The sequence below is a fragment of the Phocoena phocoena genome, chromosome 1 (genome assembly GCF_963924675.1).
Source record: "Phocoena phocoena chromosome 1, mPhoPho1.1, whole genome shotgun sequence".
NCBI lineage: Eukaryota > Metazoa > Chordata > Mammalia > Artiodactyla > Phocoenidae > Phocoena > Phocoena phocoena.
Window position 1 is genome coordinate 127,104,443 of NC_089219.1, and position 23,629 is coordinate 127,128,071.

The window sequence follows — 23,629 nt, forward strand, 5'->3', positions numbered from 1 at the left end:
AAAGGAAAAAGTGACAATTCTAATAAGACAGTCTGACTCCAGAAATGAACTCTAGGAGAGATGAAAGAAATATTTTTTGTATTGAATATCTTATATGCCAAAATTTACTACTTGTTAACAAAATATGAAATGAGTACCCTATGAGTAATTTCCCAAAAATCTCTTTTACGTTATTTGTTTCATTAAAGTAGGTGACTGGATACTGAACAAACCAAATAGACTATGAATTGCTTCAGGACAAGGACTTTAGCTTATCATCTTCATACACTAAGAATCTAACCTGATATTCGATATATAATTCTGCTAGATTTATGATAAATAAAGGATCACATAAATTAAATTCAAGGCCCACCAAGTTTACTTTAAAGTTTTCCTGTTTCCTCACTAGATATTAGTATTTCTTTGGTTCCCCAAAAGCAGTTTTTGAAAGTGCTGCTCAATAGAGTTTCTTCTAAAATGCATAATAAAACTCCTGTGTAATATTTGTGGACTGGCCGATGGACCAAATGTTCTTAGACTGACTAATAGACTAAAGGTTTTCCTTTTCTGAGAAAAAAAAGTAAGAAATAAATTTCCTTAAAACTTTTTTTAAGGGGACTTGGAGAACTGAAATTTTAAATTATAGTGCTGCCTATCTTAATCATAGTTAACTTAATATTATTATACATAGTAGTTTATTATAGTAGTTAATAAATCCAACTTTGGCAGCAGATATACCTGAGTTTGAATTTGAGCTTTTATCTAACTGTGTAATCCTGGGTAAAGATCTCAGACGGGGATTCTATAAGATAATGTAAACAGAGCACACAGCAAAATAACTGTCACAGTAAATATTCAATAAATTTTACTTCTAGTATTGTAAAAAAAAAATGATGATGTCAATTAGACTGGATTCGCAGATATTAGATAGCTAAGAATAAACTTAATTTTAAATCATTCCAACTATTCCACTGCTTAAAAATATTTGAATATATGGAGAAAGCTACAAAAAAAAAGAATGAAGCTGCAGTGCTAAACAAAGAAACAGAGTCTTAACAGCTGAGTAAAACTTTGCTTTCTCATTAAGAAAAGCAATGGCATTCCAGGTGGAGGAAAAAAGCAGGTGGACAGGCACTGAGGCATAAAGAATTTGTTTAGAGAACAGTAAGGGGATCAGTATGGACATAGTATAAAGTGTATGTTGGGGAGTAGCAGGTGCCTATGAAGACAGACACTTAACAGATCAAAAAGTGTTTTTAAATATTTTGCTAAGAAGCATTATGCATGAGAAGCATTATGTATGAGCACAGAAGAGTTAGTTCTTGAATCCATCCTCACTATATAGATATCTTGCTAATAGCTGAAAGAAAATAATGTATAAACTGAATCCTCCAATATAATATTTTCTGACACTATATAAAAATGCCCTTTTTTACTTGATGACAAAAAGGCTCCATAAATTTGTATATTGGTAAGGAGTATTTTAAAGGTATGGCAGAATATAAGAACTTAAACAATATCTGCTTTGTAAAAAAATGCTGAAGAGAGAGTAATTTTTCATTCTTGCTCCCATAGTAGTATTTTTATATTTTCACTCTGGTTTCATTTTCACAGGGGTAAATGAAGTCAAACAGCTAAAAGTTCCTATTCCATTTCATTCTATACCACCATGGAAATCCTAGCACAGGTCATTTTTCATTCATTCTGCTTATATTTAGGTACCCAATCAAAGAACATATACACAATGATTTTTTTTCAGCAGACTTTTCAAGACAGACTTAAATTTTCTAGTGATGTTGGAAATTCCAAGCAACACTATCGTTAATTTTTAAAAAGCATACCTAAGAGTGCAGTGAGTTTGGGAAGCAGCCCAACTTGTACCATCTTATTCCTCAGTCCTGTGTCAAAGGATAGGTTCAGTAGAAGTCGGAGGGTGATATTCAGCAGATCTTCATGCTCACAAGGTATCATTTTTACCAGTTTTTCAACAATATCCATTTCCACCTATGTAAAGTAATAATACAAATGCAGTCAGGCTCTATTGCACAATACAACAAAAAAGATTACAAAGAATTATTTTTTCATTGTTTTTACCCTCATGTATATATTTTTTATAAGTAACACGTGTTAACTTATTTACTCTCATTTTAATCTGTAAACTTCTCTGAAACCAAACTTTTTTTTTTTTGTGGTACACGGGCCTCTCACTGTTGTGGCCTCTCCCGTTGTGGAGCACAGGCTCTGGACGCGCAGGCTCAGTGGCCATGGCTCACGGGCCCAGCCGCTCCGCGGCACGTGGGATCCTCCCGGACCGGGGCACGAACCCGTGTCCCCTGCATCGGCAAGCGGACTCTCAACCACTGCGCCACCAGGGAAGCCCCTCTGAAACCAAACTTCTCAGGAGGAAATATATATTTCCAGTTCATCCCTTCCTTCCCTCATTTCATAGCATCAACTGGAAGACAAATTACTTTGGGTTCTTGAAAGCACATTATGGACTCCACCTACTAAGTGCCAGACCCTGTGCTAGATTAAACAAGATTCTGTCTTGGCTTTTAAGGATTCCAGTCTAAAAACACAGCAGAGAAATAAAACAAATAATTTAAATACAATATGATAAAAGTGGAATGCATGACGTGCTCTAGAAACTAGAAGGAACTACAAGCTACCTAGAAGAACAGAAAAGACTAAATTCAGAACAAAGTTCTAAACAATGTGTAATAATTTGCTCTCTGGTAAAGACACTGGTAATCCAAATAGAAGAAAAAAACAGTGGATAGGCATTTATGCATAAAAGAGCTGGTCTGAGGCACTGCAAGTGCTTTGATATAGCCATAGTATAAAGTATATGTTGGGAAGTGGCAGGAGCCTATACAGACAGACGTTGGACAGATCACAAAAAGCTTTTAATGCTCTGCTAAGAAATTTAACATTATTCCTTAGGCAGTAGAGTGCCCTGAATGATTTTAAGTCCAGAGGGTGATGTGGTCAGACTAGAACAAAGGTAAATATAAATATAATACACACACACACATATATATGTATTCATACACACCCAACATACATACATACAAACATACACAAAAATGTTAAAATAAGGGGCACTGTATAGGACAGACTGGAATAGGTAGAGACTGAAGGCAGGCACAAGAATATATTACCTTAGACAGGTGAGACGTGATTAAGGTCTGAATCAAAGAAAGGACAAAGATGTTGAAGAGGAGAAAATAATTTGAGAGGTGTTTAGAAGATATGGTCAAAGCATTTGAATGTGAAGTGAAAAGGAAGCTTTGAAGGTGACTTTCAGGCTTTTGGCTTGGTCAGTGTGTGTTGGGGATCCCCAAGACCACCACCAGGTCCTGCGATTTGCTAGGAGGACTCAACATATAGTCATATTCATGGTTATGATTTATTACAATAAAAGGATGCAAAGTAAAATCAGAAAAGGGAAAAGGCACATGGAGGCAAAGTCTGAAAGAAGCCAGGTGTAAGCTTCTTAGAACCCTCTCCTCATAGAATCACACAGAACATGCTCCAGCACTGAATTGAGACTGAGACTCGACGCCCAAGGTTTTTATTCGGGGCTGGTCACATAGGAAACCTCTGCCTAGCATAAAGTAAAATTCCAAACCCTGAGAAGGAAAGCAGATGTTTAGCTTAAACCACATTGCTTGTGTAAAGAGTAAACTACACGTATTAGTTAGGAAACAGTGAGAACACTCCTGAGTCCAAGTTTCTAGACACCAGCCCAGGGCCAACCTTGAAAGACGGCCTATAGGAGAGCAATCTCAGGTTCCTTTTCTGCACAGTCAATAAGGTGGATGTAGGTGCCATTAACTAAGATCTTTAAACTGAAAAACAGGTGTAGGACAAGGAGGGCAAAAAATTACTAAAAGTTTTGTCATGTTTAATTTGAGATGATATTCAGTGGATATTTGGAAATCTTCAAAAATCAGAAGAGAAGCTGGGCTATGAGTAATAGTTTAAACTCTAGAACCAGGATCAGCGAACTATGGCTACTGGGTCTAATCTGGCTTGCCATCTGTTTTCATACAACCCAAGAGCTAAAAATGGTTTCTGACTTTTACACTTTTAAATGTTTGAAAAAAAATGAAAAATATTTCATGACACATGAAAATTATTTGAAATTCAAATTTCAGTTTTCATAAGTTTTACTGGAACACAGCCACGTTCATTTGTTTATAGACTGTCTATGGCTGCTATCATGCTAGACAGCAGAGATGAGTAGTTGCAACAGAGCCCACATGAAGGGCAGGCCTAAAATACAGATTATTCTAGCCATCTACAGAAAAAGATTGTTGATCCCCACTCTAGAAGATTATGAAATTGCCTCAGGAGAGCTTGTTTTAGGATAAGAAATCAGAGGACAGAACTTACTTGGTAGTGTAAGCCCTGTACTCACATTTCTCAAAGTAATAATCAGAAAAATTTGGTTATAAAAATATCTCACATCATTGTTACAAAGAAATGGCCAAAAAAGGAGAGAAATTCTATATAACTACGCATTTTTCTTGTTCATTACCAAAATATTTATGAATAACCTTGCTCTACTTTTCTTTTATGGGAGGTCTAAAGCATTTATTTATACCACCCTTCCCATATCTTTATTGCAAATTTTCACTGACCTCATAAAAATCACATTAATAATTGAGGCCTCAATATATTTTTTTCTTTTCATTCCATGCCAAGGAGTAAACAGTTTTTTTTAAATGGTAAATTGACAAACCAACAACAATTTTTCCTTCAGACCTGTATCTATACTCCATGGCCACACTGCAGTCATATCCTAGAGCTCTTTATTAAAAAGTACAACTCCATCTCCAAAGACTCTTTAACTTTGGTTCTCCCTTTCTCTTAGTTTAGTCTTCCAAGCAGGCTGCAGGATTCATTCGTTAACTTCACACAATAATTTCCACAGAGGCCAGGGACAAATATTTGTCACATTTATGTAAAACTGTAATTCTTACAGTAGCTTCTTTGATTACAGTGTATAACTTCTTTTCCAGCTTTATTTATTTATCCATTTGACAAATATTTCTTAATTTAAGCCCTGGGTATATTTTGGTGAACAAGAAAGAAATGGTTCCTGTCTTCATGGAGCTTATATTCTAGAGAGCATGAAATACAGTTAAAAAACCAAAACAACCATCTCACACACAATTATACAGTTATCTAATTGTAACTGTATAAATTGTGATATTATATGTGAGAAATAAACAGAGTACCATGAAAGAATATAAGGAGTAAACCTGATATAATCTCAGTGTGAGGAGCTGTCAAGGAAGGCTTCTCTGAGGAAGAACAATGTACTGGATGAACAGAAATTAGCTAACGTTAATTGAAGAGGCAGAGGAAAGAGCTGTCTACATAGAAAAAACAGCAGTGTACAAAGGCCCCGAAGTGACATGGAAAATATAGCATTCGAGAAGCTCTTTAAAAGCTGTCATTCTGACTACAAAACAGAGAATATATTGGAAGAAGGCAAAAACAAAAGTAGTCAGATTAACTAAAATGCCATGCAATTAGTCAGATAGAGGCATTAGTGATTAAGAAAAGTAAGCAGAATCTCAAACTTCCTCTAAGGATGTAAAAATCTGGAAAAAATCTGGAAAGGATATGGTTCCCACTCTAACTGCAAGAAAAATACAAAATCATAACTTAAAAAAGCAAAAAAAAAATCAGAGAGCTGAGGTTGCACGGAAATCAACTGGCCTGAAATATAAGGAAAATAGGCACCCCCAAGGAGATAAGGGTCATGAACACTGGTTTATATGGAGCAGAGCACTGGAGAGAAAGAGAGCTGCCACAGAAGTCAGTAGGAAGACTGCACAAAAACTTTTAAACAAGTAGCTAAAGGCCAAATGTGAAGTAGCCTGAGACTGTAGAACTCTGAAGCTACAGATGCTCAGGGAGTTTGCAACCACTTGCAAGCTCTTTTCCAAGGACCTTATCAGAGGGTCACAAGAAAAACTGGGGATAGGACAGGAGATGGAAGAAAACTTCCCCTCAGTGGCATGGGTCTGGGAGAGGGGCACAGCTGCCACCGGGGAGAAGGCATAAAATCCTGTCTGGATCTTTTTCTCCCATTTCCCCTAAAAAAAAAAAAAAAAAAAAAAAAAAAGACTTAAGCCTCTTGGGGAAGTATGGCAAATCCTGTCACATCTGAAGCATAGGTGAAGACCCACTGCAGCTAGGGCAAGGAAACAGAAAACAGAAAAAAACAGAAAAAAATTCCTGAGAGGAGTTGACAGGATGACTTAGGAAGCCCCATTGCTGAAAACCATGGACACAGGATAAGCCTAAGACCAGCCTGAAACTAAATTAGAACAACGGAAAAAGTCTCTTTTCTTTTCCCCTCCCTGCCCCTGGCACCAGATTAGCAAAAGCCAAGTGACAAATAACAGCAGTATATTACTGGGGGAGAGTTAAAATGAGGAGAAAGCCTCTTTGAGTCACAGGCACGCTAGGAAAGCCTGAAATAGAGGGTGGAACATGAACAATGAGAAAAATCCTCTGACCATCAATACTCTACCAAAGACAAAGAAATGCTAGATGAATTTGAAGCTAATGGTGTCTGGAGGATAACCAAATACAGCTAAACTCCTGACAAAAATGACTTAATCCCCCCCTACATTAAAGACCTAAAAAAAAGGTCTGTCCATTTCCATACATAAATAATATTTATCTCACTCTACTAATCTACACATAATATCTAGCTTTCAACAAAAAATGATACATGAAAGAGCAAGAAAATAACCCATTGATAAGAGATAAGGCAATCAACAGAACCAGATTCAGATATGACTTGTATAATTACTAGACAGAGAATTTAAAATAACTATGATTAATATGTTAAAGGCTCTATTGGAAAAGATGAAAAACACATGTAAACACAGATAATCTCACAGAAAAAAATGATACCAAAAGAATTAAATTTTAATACACACAACACACATAATACAAAGATGAAGGAAAACTTCAAAGGGCTCTTTAGTAGACTTGATACAGCTAATGCCAGGATTAATAAACCCAGAGGTAGGTCAATAGAAATTTTCCAAACTGAACCCCACCCCACCCCCCAAAAAAATAAAAACGAGAAGAACAAAACACAGCAACACAGCATTCAAGAGCCATGAGACATTACCAAATGGATTAACAATGTGTAACTGGAAGCCAGTAGAAGAGAGGCAGAAAGAGACAAAAGGAATACCTGAAAAGATAATGGCTAAGGATTTTCCAAGAACAATGAAGGACATCAAAACACAGATACATGCTCAAAGAACCCCAAGTAGAATACAACACACACACGCACTTGTGTGCCTGGCCATATTCAAACTTCGAAAATCAAAGATAAAATCTTGGAAGCAGGCAGAAAATAAAAGACTCACTGTATATAGAGGACAAAAGATAAGAATGACATCAGACTTTTTATCAAAAACTATGCAACCCAGAAAACAATGCAGAGATATTTATGAAGTATGTCAACCTAGAATTCTATATTCAGTGAAAATATCCTCCAAAAATCAAACATGAAACCAAAAGCTGGTTCTTTGAAAATATTAATAATACTGATAAACCACTAACCTATTAAAAAAAGAGAGAGAAAGAGAGAAAAACAAATTACCAATATCAGTAATGCAACAGGAAAAGTCACTTCAGACCTTTGGACTCTGAAGATATAAGAAGGAAAAAGTACAAAAAATTTTATACCTATACATTTGACAACACTGATGAAATGGAAAAACTACTTGAAAGATACAAACTACAAAGCTACCACTAAAAAATAAACAGATAACCTGAATAGTCTTATAGGTATTAAAGAAATTCAAAGAAAGAAAACTCTACCTCCAGATGACTTTTTTACTGGTGAATTCTATTAAACAATTAAGTAGAAATAATACCAATTCTACACAAACCCTTCCAAAAAAATTGAAGAGGGAATACTTCCCAACTCATTCTATGAGGTCAGACTTACCCTAATAGTAAAACCAGACCAAGACATCATAAGAAAACTATAAACTAGTAATCCCTCATAAACACATACACAAAAATCTTTAACAATATATTAGCTAATCAAATCTAGCAATATATAAAAAGGCAATATATCATGACCAAGTCGTGTTTACCTGCTGAATTCAAGAATGGCTTAACATCTGAAAGTCAACCAATACAATTCACTACATTAACAGTCTAAAGAAGAAATACCATGTGATTATCTCAATTGATGCAGAAAAGGCATTTGACAGAATCCAACTACCATTCATGATAAAAATTCTCAGCAAACTAGAACAGAACTTACTTAAACCAATGAAGTATCTATAAAAAAACTATATTAAATTACACTTAATAGTAAAAGACATTGTTTTCTTCCTAAAACCAGTAACAAGGCTGGGATGTCAAGTCACAGCATTCCTTTTTAACATCATACTAGAGGGCCTAGCCAGTACAGTAAGACCAAAAAAAAAAAAAGGCAAAAGAAAAGAAATAAAAAGTATATAGCTAAGAATAGACAAAATAAAACTTTCTATTTACAAGAAATATAATTGTCTACTTAGAAAATCCCAAGTAAAAAAATGAATTTAGCAAAGTCACAGGACATAAGGTCAATATACAAAATTCAACTGTATATCTATGTACTATCATTCAACAACAGGAAACTGATTCTTTTTTAAAAGCTACCATTACAATGGTAGAACACTTAGGTATAAATCTAACAAAATATGTGCAAAATACATATGCTTAAAACTATTAAATGATGAAAGAAATCAAGAAACACCTAAATAAATGGAGAGTTATACCATGTTCATGTATCAGAAACTTCAATACAGTCAATATACTGTATCCTGCCAATAAATTCAATGCAATCTCAATCAAGATTCCAGGATATTTCGTTAAAGAAATAGACTAGTTGATTCTAAATATATGGAAAGATAAAGAATCTGAAATAGCCTGAATAATTCTGAAAAACAGCAACAACATTTGAGGGTTCACACTACCTTATTTCAAGATTTATTATAAAGCTACAGTAATCAAGACAAAAATGTATCAGCGAAAGCAGAGAAACATAGGTTAATGGAACAGAAAAGAGTCCAAAAATTAAACCACACATACATAGCCAACTGATTTTCAACAAAAACAGTACAAAGGCAATTTCATTATGGTGCAAAGGCAATTCAGTGGAGAAAGGATAGTCTCTTCAACAAATGGTGCAGGAACAATTGGAAATCCATATTCAAAACATGGATATTGATCTATACATTGCACCATCTGCAAAATTCACTAAAAATGGATGGATCACAGACTAAAACAAAAACAACAACAACAACACAAACCCTACAAAACTCCTCGAAGAACACACAGGAAGAAATCTTTGCGACCTTGAGTTAAGAAAAGATTCCAAAAACAAAAAACAAAAAAAAAAAAAAGAAAAGATTTCTTAGCTATAACACCAAAATACAATCTATTAAAAATTTTTTTGATATACTTGATTTCATAACAATTAAAACCTTTTGCTCTTCATGGAAAATGAAAACACAAGCCACAGAAAAGTAGTAAATACTTGGAAACATAACTGATAAAAGACATATTCAAAATACAAAAACAAGTCTCAAAACTTAATAAGAAAATAAGCAACCCAAGGAATATATATCCTCTCTGTTGTTCTTAAATTCATATTCTAATATGACTTATTCCCTTTTAACCATATTGTATTTACATAAAAAATATGAAAACTCAATTTAAATAATTAATTGAAAGATTTTTTATGCAAAGTAAACTTCCTTTAAAATATATAACTCTAAAAAGCAAGGTCAGTATTAGTTCATTATAACAGTAAAATGAACACTTTATTTAAATAAATAATACAACCTCACAAACGGATCAGTCATCCCTCCCCTCCATCCCTCTTAAATAAAAATGCCACAGGCTTCATTTGTTACTAATTATATTAAGTAATATTTTTCTTTCAAAACAGCAACAGTACACACTGGTGGTTAGGGCAAACTTAATAAAGTAACTTGGAGAGTTTTTTTTTTTAATTTGTATTTCCATTGCAGAGAATGGAATGTAAAACATGTAGCCCAATCAGATAGTTAAACACTAGACACAGCCTTCTAATCATGTTTCTGGCTGATAAAAGCCCAATCCCCAAAGCTAAATTTAGTCATTGTCTCAACATGCAAAACCCTCTTAATTTTATGTCTCTAAAATGGAATTTATAGTTAATTAGTACTTTTATTAAAAGTTCTCTACAAAGTGACAGCTTATCAAACTGACAAGCAAATTTATTTCAGCCTTTAAGTAATTATTTTTCAGTGTTTCTGAAAGCCAACATTTAAAAATTGCTTATATTTAGTCTTCCTAAAAATTTTTTAAAAAAGCAATATAAAATAAAAACAAAAATAAATTTTTCCTTGGAGGCAGAGAAAAGGAGTAGGAAGCCGAATCCTGGAGGTATTTCCTTGAGCAAATTACTTAACCTCTCTAATCCTCCGTTACTTCATCTGTAAAATTAGGAGTTAATCTATAAAATGTAAACATAGAGATAAGGTCCAGCTGAGCTCTAAAAATCCTAATTCTATACAACACCCTTAAATAAAATGAATTCTTTTCCACAATAAAAGATGAAATTCATAACATCTACCCTAAAAACCCTGCCAATCAAATTATTCTTATGACCTTGGATGAATTACCTTTTCTGAACCTGTTTTTCCTCCCCAATAAAAACTGAGGTTTGATGAGACAATTTATATTCTATTTTCTGAATCTATGATTTTACCAGAAAATAATTTTTAATTATGTACCTGAGATCAGTTTTGACAGAATAAACACATAAGAAGAGTATTATCTAAATACAAATCTAAGCAATGCACAGTAGACACATGCTTATGGCAAATCAATTTGAATTCTGCAAACCTAATAAAGGTGAACTTATTCTAAACACATAAATGGAAGAATATATTTCAACTTACAGCAAGGAGAAGCGACTACTTAGCCACACTCTAACTATACTCAGGAGTATATATATCACCATGTCATATTATTCTTGAATATAAGATTGATAAAAACAAAAACATGTTTTTGATTAAGTAAATTCAATCTTAAAAGAGTATCAGACACAGTGATCATCAATAATCATCAAAACTAATGAAGAAAATGACACATACTAAATATCTGTGGATAAAATAAAATTTCATGTATTCCAAGTATCAGAATTCAAGGCACTTATTAAATCTAATTAATCAGTCTCAGGTTTTCAAAGAGCATGCCATATTGTTCAATAAGCATAAGCTACTTCCTAGCTCATCAGATTTTAAAAGAAGGAAAAAGAACAGGTAGAACTACTATATATTTAGACTATCTGAAGGAGAATCCACTTATACCAATAATACACAGTCACATAATGACTTGTATTAACATGCAGTTCTAAAATAGTTTCCAATGGAGTTAAAGCCAATGATCCAATAATTCCATTTTGAGAAATCTATCCTAAGAAAATAAACAGAAATACAGACAAAGATGCATGTACAAATGTGTCCATTGAAGTCTTATTTATAATAGCTAAAATTATGAACAACTTAAGTATCTGAAGGCAAGGTATAGTTAATGTATGATCTATTTAATATAACACTGTGCTTACAAAGACTTTTTAATGACATGGAAAAAAGCAGATATTTTTTATTCCATCTCTCTATATTTCTATATTATACATATTTTTCAGCTGGAGAAATAATATATGATCAATTTGTACTATTTCTCAAAGACAACTGCATCAACACAATGTAAGATGGCAAATAGGAACCTACTGTAATGATTCAAACAAGAAATGAAGAGTGTATAAATAAAGAGGGCATGAACTAACACAATGGCACTGGGAATAGAAAGAACAGATAGCTTCAAGAGATACTTAAGCAGAATCAACAGGTTGCAGCTACCAATTGGAATAATAAATGAGAAACAGATTGGGCTAAACTGTAATTCCACACACTAATACCAGAAATGTAGGAGAAAAGTACCTTAGGGGAAAATAACAAGGCCAGATGACTCTGAAACACAATCTAAAGTTAAAATTACTTTCTATATATTATGTTTAATATGGAAAGATTCATTCTGTACAACATATTAGGAAAATACTTTTATCCAGAAAACTTTAATTATCTGGATAATTAACTAATATGAAATATATTTCTTAATGAAGCCACTTAAGTGAGTTACTGCCATTGTAAAATTTTCATTCAGAATTATCTCAGTAAGGGGATAATGTGTTTACTTTTTACCAAAATATTCTAACTCAAAAATGGTGAACATGGGCTGTTTCAATGTAAGTTACCATATCATTTTTATTCTCCATAAAAATGCTGAGTTTCTTCAAAAATGACACAACTAGAATAAGCAGCTCAAAATTGTCCCGATCAAGAGCCTTCACCAGCATGTGAACTATGTTCTTGTTCCTCATCTTCAGCTCTGTACGTGTATCCTCAGCAAGATTCAGAAGCAAATAAAGAGCAACTAGGAAAGTAAAATAAATGAGAGTTAAATAACTGGCGTATTGAATCAACAATTTAATAAATCATTTCTACCCATTAAAGTAACAGATGTAGAAGATAGCATATTATCTTGAAATTTTTAACTAGTTAATTTATTCATTAGAAAACTATTATTATTGATATATATGCTATATGAAACAAAACTTATATATAAAATAATATTCTTATGATGCTGAGAAAGATGCAATAACCAAAATAAGTCAATGATTCCTATGTTCTTGGAGCTAAGAGCTTAATTGTAATCAAATGTCAATTAAACTTATATGTTAGCAAATAATAAAACAGGCAAGCATGTAGAAAACAAGGTAAAATTTCAACAATTAGGGGCTGCTGTGCTAAAAAATGTAGAGTACAGCTAGAGCTGAATTTAAGGATACTAAAACCTGCTTTTCATATTCAAAATGAGTTTTTGATAGTCTACAGAAAATGGCCATATGAAATTCAGTAAAATAACTGTTACACTAACCAAAGTTGAGGCCACTGTCTACTAGTTCTAAGTAAAATTTCTTTTAGATACCAGTAATAAAAATGCTTAAATTCTCATAAGAAACTCATTTAATTGTTCCCTTTTGACAATGAGATTATGTAACAGATAATGTTTTCCATTTGGCCTTGACTGACAGGAAGCTTCAGAGTTAAACCTGAAAGTTTTCTGTCAGAATTATATAGAATGTTATGGCCAACATAGTCTTTTTGCTCTCCTATTGTCTTGATTTTGCTCTTTTTTTTAGTATTTCATTTATGTACTCTTATAAACCATCTCTAAACCTTTATGAAAAATATATATGCATACATATAAACTTTTATTTAACAAATATTTGAAATGGAAAAGCAATTCTCACTAATTAAGTACCTACTATATGTCAGGCACTGTACTAGTTGATATATAAACAGTAACCCATTTTAAGACAATTTTACGAGGCAAGAAATACTATAAAAATTTTTACAGATGGGGAACCCCAGATTCAGAGAAGTTAAATACCTTGCCCTAGCCACACAGCAAGAAAACCCACCAGAAACCAAAGCTCACACATTTACACTATTGCACCATGCTGACTTTCCATGCAAGGCACTAATAAAAGGTTTTAAAGTTGTGTTGGCAAAGCATATAGTAGACTTCTTCTTGCAACCAAGATAGATGTAGTGGGTTGAATAGTGTTCTCCTCAAATTTCCATCCGCCCAGAACCTGGGAATTCGAAGTAATTTGGAAACAGGGTCTTTGCAGGTGTAACTAGTTAGGATGAGGTCATAACAGATTAAGGTAGTCCTTCCTTGAAACCAATGACTGGGGTCCTCATAAGAAGAGAGGACATAACTGAGAGATACCGTGGGAAGAAGGCCATGTGAAGATGTGGGCAGAGAATGAATAGATGCAGCCACAGCCAAGAAACACCAAGGACTCCAGAAGCCACCAAATGCTAGGAAGAGCCAAGGAAAGATTATTCTCTAGAGTCTTCAGGGGCAGCATGGCCCTGCTGAAATCTTGATTTTGGCTTTCTAGCCTCCAGAACTGTGAAATTTCTATTGTTTTAAATCACCCAGTTTGCAGTACTTTGTTTTGGCAACTCTGGGAAATTAATACATAAGAGGAGCAGGGACCAGATTGGAAACCCTCACCAGAAACAATAACAACAACAACAACAAAAAGACTAAAATAAGGGTTTTCAGGACACTGAGCACCAGATGATGATGGATAGTTATCCCTGAGAGATAAGAAACAAATGACCTGGCCCATGATTGCCCCAGAATACTGTCTTGAGAGATTCCAGGTCATGAAACAGATAAGGAAAAATCCCAGAAGAACTCCAAAGAATTCTTGAATGAAGAGATGGAACCAAGGGACCAGGGAAGCCAAGGTGGCTAGAGTTCACAGAAAAGAATACCAGAGAGGACAGAGCTTCAAAAAGAGAAGAGTTCCAGAGTTCTGCAGAGGTCTACTTTACATATTGAGCAGAGTACTGACTAGTCACATGTGTTACAAATCTGAGGCTGGGGACAGAACAAAATGAAAGAATTAGAAGAAAAAATACATGACATGCACACAGACCTGGAAATAATGCCTCTTTCTACTAGCTATACTGGAAACTTCATAATTAATGGGCCACTGGGTAGAGTTCTCACATGGGCCTTGGCTCAGTAGTATGGAATAATTAGTTTTAGACTAAATGCTGCTCATGTCCATACTCACAAATCTTATGAGAATGATCCAAAAGGATCAAACTGCTTCCAAGTAATTTAACTGTGTCTCACAATAAAGCTCAGGAATAGAATATTTATAGGAATAAAATAATATCCATCACCTAACAATGAAAATTTCACATTGTCCTGCCTCCAATCAAAGATTATTAGCCATTCAAAAAAAGCAGGAAAACACAACCTGTCAGGAAAAGAAAAATCAGCTAACTGAACCTGTTCTAGAACTGACACCACAGTTAGAATGATTGAACATGAACATCAAAATAGTTATATAACTGTATTCTAAATTTTCTAAAAGTTTAGTAGAGACATGGAGGATATATAAAAGATTAAATCAAACATCTAGCAATGAAAACTACAATGCCTGAGATTGTGTACTAAATGGAATTAACGGCAGTTTAGAGACTGGAGAAGAAAAGATCAGTGAAATTGAAGACATAAATAGAAACTATCCAAAATTAAATACACAAAGAAAAAAAAAACAGCAAAAATGTAAAGAGTATCAGTAAACTATGGAAAAAACGTCAAGTGACCTAATATACCTGTAATTGGAGTCCCTGAAGAAATAATAATTGATAATTTTCCAAATTTGATAAAAATAAGGTCAGTGAAATCCAAGGTCAGTGAAATCCAAGAACAAGAAACACGAAGAAAGCTAAACCAAAGCACAATATAATCAAACTGGTAAAAACAAATGATGACGAGACCATTTTAAAGCAGCCAGAGGGAAAAAACCTCATATATAGATGAAGAAAAGATAAGGATGACAGCAGACTTCTCATCAGAAACAATGCAAGAATGTCAACAGTGTAACAGTATGTTTAACAAATAGAAATAAGTTGTCAACCTAGAATTATAAACCAGTAAAAATATTTCAAAAAAGAAAAAAAAGAATATCAGATGTAAAAAGATAAAATAATTCATTAGTAAATCTATCCTGTGAGAAATATACAAGGAAATCTTTCAGACAGAAAGAAAATGACAACAGAAACATAATCTAACAAAAAATAGTAGAATCAGTGGAAATAGTAACTATATAAGCAAATATATAAGGTTATTTTCTTAATATTTAAATGTCTTTAAAGTAAAATTGACTGTCTATACAAAAATAATAATGTATCATAGGGTTTATAACAGATATATATATATGTATATATATATATATATATATAAACCTCATGGTAACCACAAACTGAAAATCTATAATAGATACACATACAAAAAAGACAAAGGAATCCAAACATAACACTAAAGGTAGACATCAAATCACAAGGGAAGAGAGCAAAAGAAGGGACCATGAAAGGACTGTTAAAAAAAAAAAACCAAAACAATGAACAAAATGGCAAAAAGTACATACCTATCAATATACTTTAAGTGTAAATGGACTAAAAGCTCCAATCAAGGCATAGAGTGGCTGACTGGATACAAAAACAAGACCCATGCATATGGTGCCTATAAGAGAATCACTTCAGATCTAAAGCCACAAACCGACTGAAAATGAGAGGATGATAAAAGGTATTCCATGCAAATGGAAACAAAAAGAAAAATGGGATAGCAATACTTATATCAGACAAATAGACTTTAAACCAAAGACTGTAACTAGAGAAAAAGAAGGACATTACATAATGATAAAGGGGTCACTCCAACAAGAAAATACAACAATTTTAAATATATATGTACATGGAAACACAAAGACCCCAAATAGCCAAAACAATATCTCCAGCTTTGTTCTTTACAAAGAACAGAGCTGGAGATACCATGCTCTCTGATTTCAAACTATACTACAAAACCACAGTAATCAAAATAGTATGGTATGGCACAAAAACAGACACATAGATCAATGGAACAGAATAGAGAGTGCAGGAATAAACTCACATTTACATGGTCAATCTACAACAATGGAGGCAAGAATATACAATGGCTAAAAGACAGCTTCTTCAATAAATAGTGTTGGGAAAATTAGACAGCTACATGCAAAAGAATGAAACTGGACTACTTTTTCACATCATATACAAAAATAAACTCAAAATGGATTAAAGCCTTAAATGTAAGACCTGAAGCCATAAAACTCCTAGAAGAAAACATAGGCAGTATGCTCTCTGACATCAACCTTAGCAATAATTTTTTGGATATGTCTCCTCAGGCAAGGAAAACAAAAGTAAATCAAACAAATTGGACTACATCAAACTAAAAAGCTTTTACACAGCAAAGGAAGCTAGCTATCAACAAAATGAAAAAGCAGCCTACAGAATGAGAGAAGATATTTGCATATGATATGTCCAATAAGGGGTTAATATATCCAAAATACACAAAGAACTCACACAACTCAACATCAAAAAATCAAACAACTCAATTAAAAAATGGGCAGAGGATCTGCATAGAAATTTTTCCAAAGAAGATGTACAGATGGCCAACAGACACATGAAAATGCTCAACATCACTAATCATCAAATGCAAATCAATACTACTGAGATACCACCTCACACCTGTTAGAATGGCTATTATCAAAAAGACAAGAGATAGGGCTTCCCTGGTGGCACAGTGGTTGAGAATCTGCCTGCTAATGCAAGGAACACGGGTTCGAGCCCTGGTCTGGGAGGATCCCACATGCCGCGGAGCAACTAGGCCCGTGAGCCACAACTACTGAGCCTGCGTGTCTGGAGCCTGTGCTCCGCAACAAGAAAGGCTGCGATAGTGAGAGGCCCGTGTACCGCGATGAAGAGTGGCCCCCGCTTGCCACAACTAGAGAAAGCCCTCGCACAGAAATGAAAACCCAGCACAGCAAAAATAAATAAATTAATAAACTCCTATCCCCAACATCTTCGTTAAAAAAAAAAAAGACAAGAGATAAATGCTGGCAAATGTGGAGAAAAGGCAACCCTTGGCGTACTGTTGACAGGAATATAAATTGGTGCAGCCACTCTGGAAAACAGTATGGTGGCTCCTCAAAAAGTTAAAAACAGAACTACCATATGACCCAGGAATCCTACTTCTGGGTATATATCCAAAGGAAATAAAACCACGATCTCAAAGAGATATCTGCGCTCCCATGTTCACTCCAGCATCATTCATAATAGTTAAGATGTGGAAGCAACCTAAGTGTCTATACATGGATGAATGAATAAAGTAGATGTGATATATATTTTATATAAATTATATAAAATATATAACATATATTACTTATACATTATATATAATATATATATATAATAGAATATTACTTGTTTATTAAGAAGGACAATATTCTGACATTTGCCACAATAAAGATGGATCTTGAGGGCATTATGCTAAATGAAATAAGTCAGATGGAGGAAGACAAATGCTATATGTTCTCACTTATATGCTTATATGTGGAATCTAAAAACGCTGAGCTCACAGAAACAAGGAGTAGATTGATGGCTACCTGACACTGGGTTGTGGGGGAAATAGGGAGACAGTGGTCAAAGAGTACAAACTTTCAGTTATAAGATGAGTAATTTCCAGGATCTAATATACAGCGTGGTGACTACAGGTAAAAATACTGTACTGTATACTTGAATGGTGCTATGATAGATCTTAAATGTTCTCACCATAACAACAACAACAACAAAATGGTAATTATGTGAGGGGAAGGATTTGTTAAGTAATCTTATTGTGGTAAACATTCTGGAACATATACTTGTATCAAACCATTACACTGTATACCTTAAACTTACACAGTGCTATATATCAATTATATCTCAATAAAGCTGGGGGAAAAAATCAATAGTCAGCTACAAAGCAGGAATTGAATGCACACTTAAAAGTCCCACATCATTCTTACTAACGACATAAGATTTTGCATCTTATCAATGACTGAGAAACCATACTATTTAACTGTTAAATCTCTCAACAAACCCCAGAAAGAGGAGACTATTTTTTATTAAAGAGAAATATTTTGAAAAGTTTTTCATCTATTTCCTAGGAAAGCAACAAAATTGTCACCATATAAGATACATATAGCAGGGTTTGAGAGACAAGATTCTTATTATTGAAAAGGTCATACATTGGATTTAAAAATCCTTTCTGATTAATACAATTTCAAGAATGTAATTTATACATTTAAGAGCTGAATGGGGCTTTTTGGTAGAAAGATAGTAGAGTGAAATTTAAAACATCATTATCAATGCTAAAGACAGAAGATTCTGTACTACATTAAAATTCACAGAACTTTCAATTAGTCTGGTATTAGCTTTATTTATCTGACAAAAATAGAACAAGCTGAATGTATAGTAAGAACTTTGTTGCATTCTTGTTGCTTAGGTATTCATACCTCGTAAGAGCTGTTCCTGTTTTACCACAAGTCCCTGGTATTTTTTAAAGGTTTTTTCATAATCTTTTCTCAAGGTTTGGTTTTCAGGGTCTTCATCAAGTAAACAAGTTAAGGATCATCCATATTCATTGAAGCAAAGAAAACCTAATGAAAAATACTATGAAGAACAGTGCTAATAAATTTTATGTGCAATTTTATCCAGTTATTTTCTGTAACCAATAGTTTAATTAAAATAGTATTCCCTGCACAATTGTGTTATAACAGATCTTCTTAACCAAGTGCTCGAGGATGTGCTTGCAGACCTTGGGTGAACACATGTTTAGGCTTCACCAAGTACTTGAATCCTCAGAAATTGTATGTAAATATTTTACGTATGTGCACAAGTCTCTAACTTTCACCAGATTAAAAAATAGGTCCATGAATCAAAAAGGTTACAGCCTTAAAGAATGATTTAGTTAATAAGAACAGTGAATTCCACTTTGGACAGATGTCTAGTATATTGAAAGGACGTTGATTATATCTAAAGCTTTTTAGCACCCTCTTCAGACTACATACAAAAAGAGAAATATCCCAAAGTTAGAGAAAAACAAAATTTAAAAATTATATCTTATAGCCCCAAATAGTCCCTTGGACACCTGCAGAAATAACCAATTACTTCAGTATGACTTCAGGATTCCCAAGCACTCAAAAACATCCCCCTTGTTGAATGCTACTTGCATCACAACACAAGGAAACTTAACACTTAATAAAAGAGTAATATTTTAGGAGAAATGGCCAAAATTCTGATAGGTCATTTTTATATTCCTTCAATTATTGTAATCCATTGATTCTGAGACACATTTTTTGCACATCTTAACATCTCCAGAATTTGAATATATCTTAAAATCCATGATATGTCATAGTTTTAATTGGAAGCATCTTTCTCCTTTTGTAGTGGTTCATAAATAATGGTGTATCTTACATTCAATGATGTCTAATATTTATAGGAATATGATATGTCCTAAAAGATCAGTTCTTGTCACCAAGCAATCACAAAGTATAAATTAATGATTGCTAAAAGTCCCATTAGTGGTTCTCTCTGTATCCCGCTCCCACCTTAGTTTCAATGAATTTTAGATATATTCAGGAAACTTGGGACTCAAGAAATGACCTGAAGCCTCCAGGATTATTGAGTTGTCCACGTGGTTTAAGTCAACACCAATCTAGATGTTGGAAGCTTACAGCACACACAGAAAATCTCTAAGCCTATAAAGATCCTAATTAAGAAAAGTCAAATCTGTGTGTGTGTGTGAGGGTGTACTTTTATAGTGCCTTGGGTATTCCACAAAGGGGAGGTAGAAAACATGAGATATTGGGCACAACAGAAATAATATTTTTACTTTTTAAAAGAGATCAATAAATATTGGGTTCAAAAGAAAGTTACCAGTATGACTTGCCATCTGCAAAACATGTCATATTAGATAGATATGAATAAGCCAGGACCTTCAATTTAGAATTAAAGTTGTAGAAGAAATATGATAAATATCTTCATATATAAGAAATGTGATATTGAAGAAAATATCCTTATTCTATATTGCTTCAGTATGCAAGATTAGAATCACGGGATAGAAGTTATTCGGAAGTAGACTTTAGTACACTAAGCAAAAAAACATTATAATAAATAGAATGTCAAAACACAGAATGAGCTAAATCAATAAGCAGTGACATGATAAAGAAGAGACTAAATAATCGATTTGTAAGGGAAGTTGCAGAAAAGATTCTTGTATTGAAAGGTTAAAATTGATTCTTTTTAAGGTTCCTTTCACAGGTTCTATGCTTCTGCAGGCATCTCGAATTTGTATGTAAGTCCAAAAATACTTTTTTAATAATTAGAAAAATAGAATTTAAAACTATGTTCTTCACCAAATTCACACTCATTCCAATCAAAGTCACCTTATTACACAGAGAAAACCATGTAAGAAACAGTGGTGAGCCAGACTTCAGCTAACTAAAGGATCTTGAGGGACAAAATAGCACAGTCACTTAGAGACTCACCAATTCAGTTATCCAGGACCACTATTATCTATTCCCTCTAGCTTATCACCTAATCAAAGCTGTAAAAAGATTAAAAAGTATATGTAAAACTATATTCATTCTGATAATTTCAATCTTCAGCTTAACCTTCAGCGCACACTCTTGCATTTTTTCAAGTAATGTGAATGACAAACAAAACAAAATCCTCTCCATCCAAAGCTCACAGCAATAGGCAACAGTGGGGTGAAATGCCGCTTCAAAGGATATCAGTTTTCTTCTTCTTAGAAAGTTCTTCTTGCCAAAGCTCATGTCTTTTTAATTCATGATCAATGATATTCATACACAGAGCTCCAATTTTATAGTGAGTGATAAGTCCATGAAACTGAGAAAAGCTTTAAAGAAGAGTTTTTAGTATGTATTTAAAGGAATACATTTTGTGACTTCAGGAAATCTGTTTTGGATAAACACTGGTACAAACAATGTAAAATAGACTTGATATACGTATTTCAATAAATGAATATGCCCACAGTATATCAGGAAGACTTGAAATTGTGAGATTACTTTAAATATATTTTAACACACAACACTTACCTGAAACATAATTATTTTTAAGTTAGAAATTACACAAAACACATTTTTGTAATTAACCACCATTTTAACTATTCAGATACCCTCAAAATAAAATTTCAGACTACCACCTAACAAAACTAATAATATAACAGTACTATTATTGAATAAAACTGATACCAGGAAATAAACTAGTGAAGTATTAGCCATCAGGTTTTATATATGTTTCCTAGACAATTTATTCATCCAAGTATTTATTCAGTAAATATTTATTTGCTAATGCTGGCACATTTTTAGAACAGAGGCAAGAAATTCCCTAGAATTTCTGAGAAGTGAGAAACTTTTCACAATGTCTCAATAAGTATCCTTCTAAAGAATATATGTGTATAAATAAAATACATGAATACATAACAGGTATGTGTTTGCAAACACATATTGTGTATACACACACACACACACACACACACACACACACACACAGAGTTGACCCTTGAACAATGCAAGGGATAGGGATGCCAACCCTCTGTATCATCAAAAATGTAAGTAAAACTTATAGTGGGTCCTCCATATCTGCAGTTCTGCATCCACAGTTTCAACTGGAGGACTGTGTAGTATGGTAGTACATACTTAGTGGAAAAAAGGATCAACTGTATATAAAACAGTAACATTTATTGGCACTTACTCTGGGTCAGGCTTTTTTCTTATATCTTCCTGAAGAGGATGCTCCTATTACTATCCACAATTACAGATGAGGAAACTGAGCACAGAAAGGTTAAGTAATGTAACCAAGATCACACGGCTAATACACAGCAGGACTTGGATTCAAAGCCAGAGAGTCTATTTCCAGAGCCCATAACTCTTAAACTCTAAACTATTGTATCATCCTACTGTACATGTATATGCATTGGTTAGTGTAGACTGAAAGAAAGACAGAACAACAAAGAGGACAGAGAATCGGAAATAGAAGTTAGAGGCAGAGCATAGTTAGATACATAAGAAGACTGAGAAAACTAGTGATCTACTATCTAAACCAATGACACAGAGAGAAACAGATATAGATCAGTACTTTTATTTCCTAATTTTTACACTTACCTGGAAAAGCAAAAAAAGATGTATATTATGTTTGTAGCTAACTCAACACTTTGCTTCCAGTCTTCTCTGAGGACTCTTGCTAATGCACCAAGGGCAGTTTCTAAAGAAAAAGGGGATGTACAAAAATGATCACTCACTTTGCCTCTGATATAAAGGGTAATTGGTTTTAAATGTCTACTATCAATAAATAACACAGTCATGTACCAAAATGTTCAGTACAGCTCTATTTACAATAGCCCAGAGATGGAAACAACCTAAGTGTCCATCATCGGATGAATGGATAAAGAAGATGTGGCACATATATACAACGGAATATTACTCAGCCATAAAAAGAAACGAAACTGGGCTATTTGTAATGAGGTGGATAGACCTAGAGTCTGTCATACAGAGTGAAGTAAGTCAGAAAGAGAAAGACAAATACCATATGCTAACACATATATATGGAATTTAAGAAAAAAAAAATGTCATGAAGAACCTAGGGGTAAGACAGGAATAAAGACACAGACCTACCAGAGAATGGACTTGAGGATATGGGGAGGGGGAAGAGTAAGCTGTGACAAAGCGAGAGAGTGGCATGGACATATATACACAACCAAATGTAAAATAGATAGCTAGTGGGAAGCAGCCGCATAGCACAGGGAGATCAGCTCGCTGCTTTGTGACCGCCTGGAGGGGTGGGATGGGCAGGGTGGGAGGGAGGGAGACACAAGAGGGAAGAGATATGGGAACATATGTATATGTATAGCTGATTCACTTTGTTATAAAGCAGAAACTAACACACCATTGTAAAGCAATTATACTCCAATAAGATGTTAAAAATAAATAAATAACAAAGCTAAGATAGAACTGGGACAAAAAGTAGGATGCTTCTTTCCAACACAGAAAGCTATTTTTAAAACTGAAATACTAAAACTCACAACATGC

At 33.8% G+C, this 23,629-nt stretch overlaps 1 protein-coding gene across 2 annotated transcripts in view; it reads right to left on the reverse strand.

The window, feature by feature from the left end:
• Positions 1-23,629, reverse strand: part of KIFAP3 (kinesin associated protein 3) — a 157,174-nt gene that overhangs the window by 95,757 nt on the left and 37,788 nt on the right. For both annotated transcript variants that reach the window (XM_065875696.1, XM_065875697.1), the window contains 5 exons: positions 22,706-22,805; positions 21,314-21,438; positions 19,034-19,132; positions 12,329-12,507; positions 1,821-1,983 (listed from right to left, as the gene is read on the reverse strand). In XM_065875696.1, the coding sequence (XP_065731768.1) occupies positions 1,821-1,983; positions 12,329-12,507; positions 19,034-19,132; positions 21,314-21,438; positions 22,706-22,805 (666 nt within the window). The remainder of the gene's footprint in view (positions 1-1,820; positions 1,984-12,328; positions 12,508-19,033; positions 19,133-21,313; positions 21,439-22,705; positions 22,806-23,629) is intronic.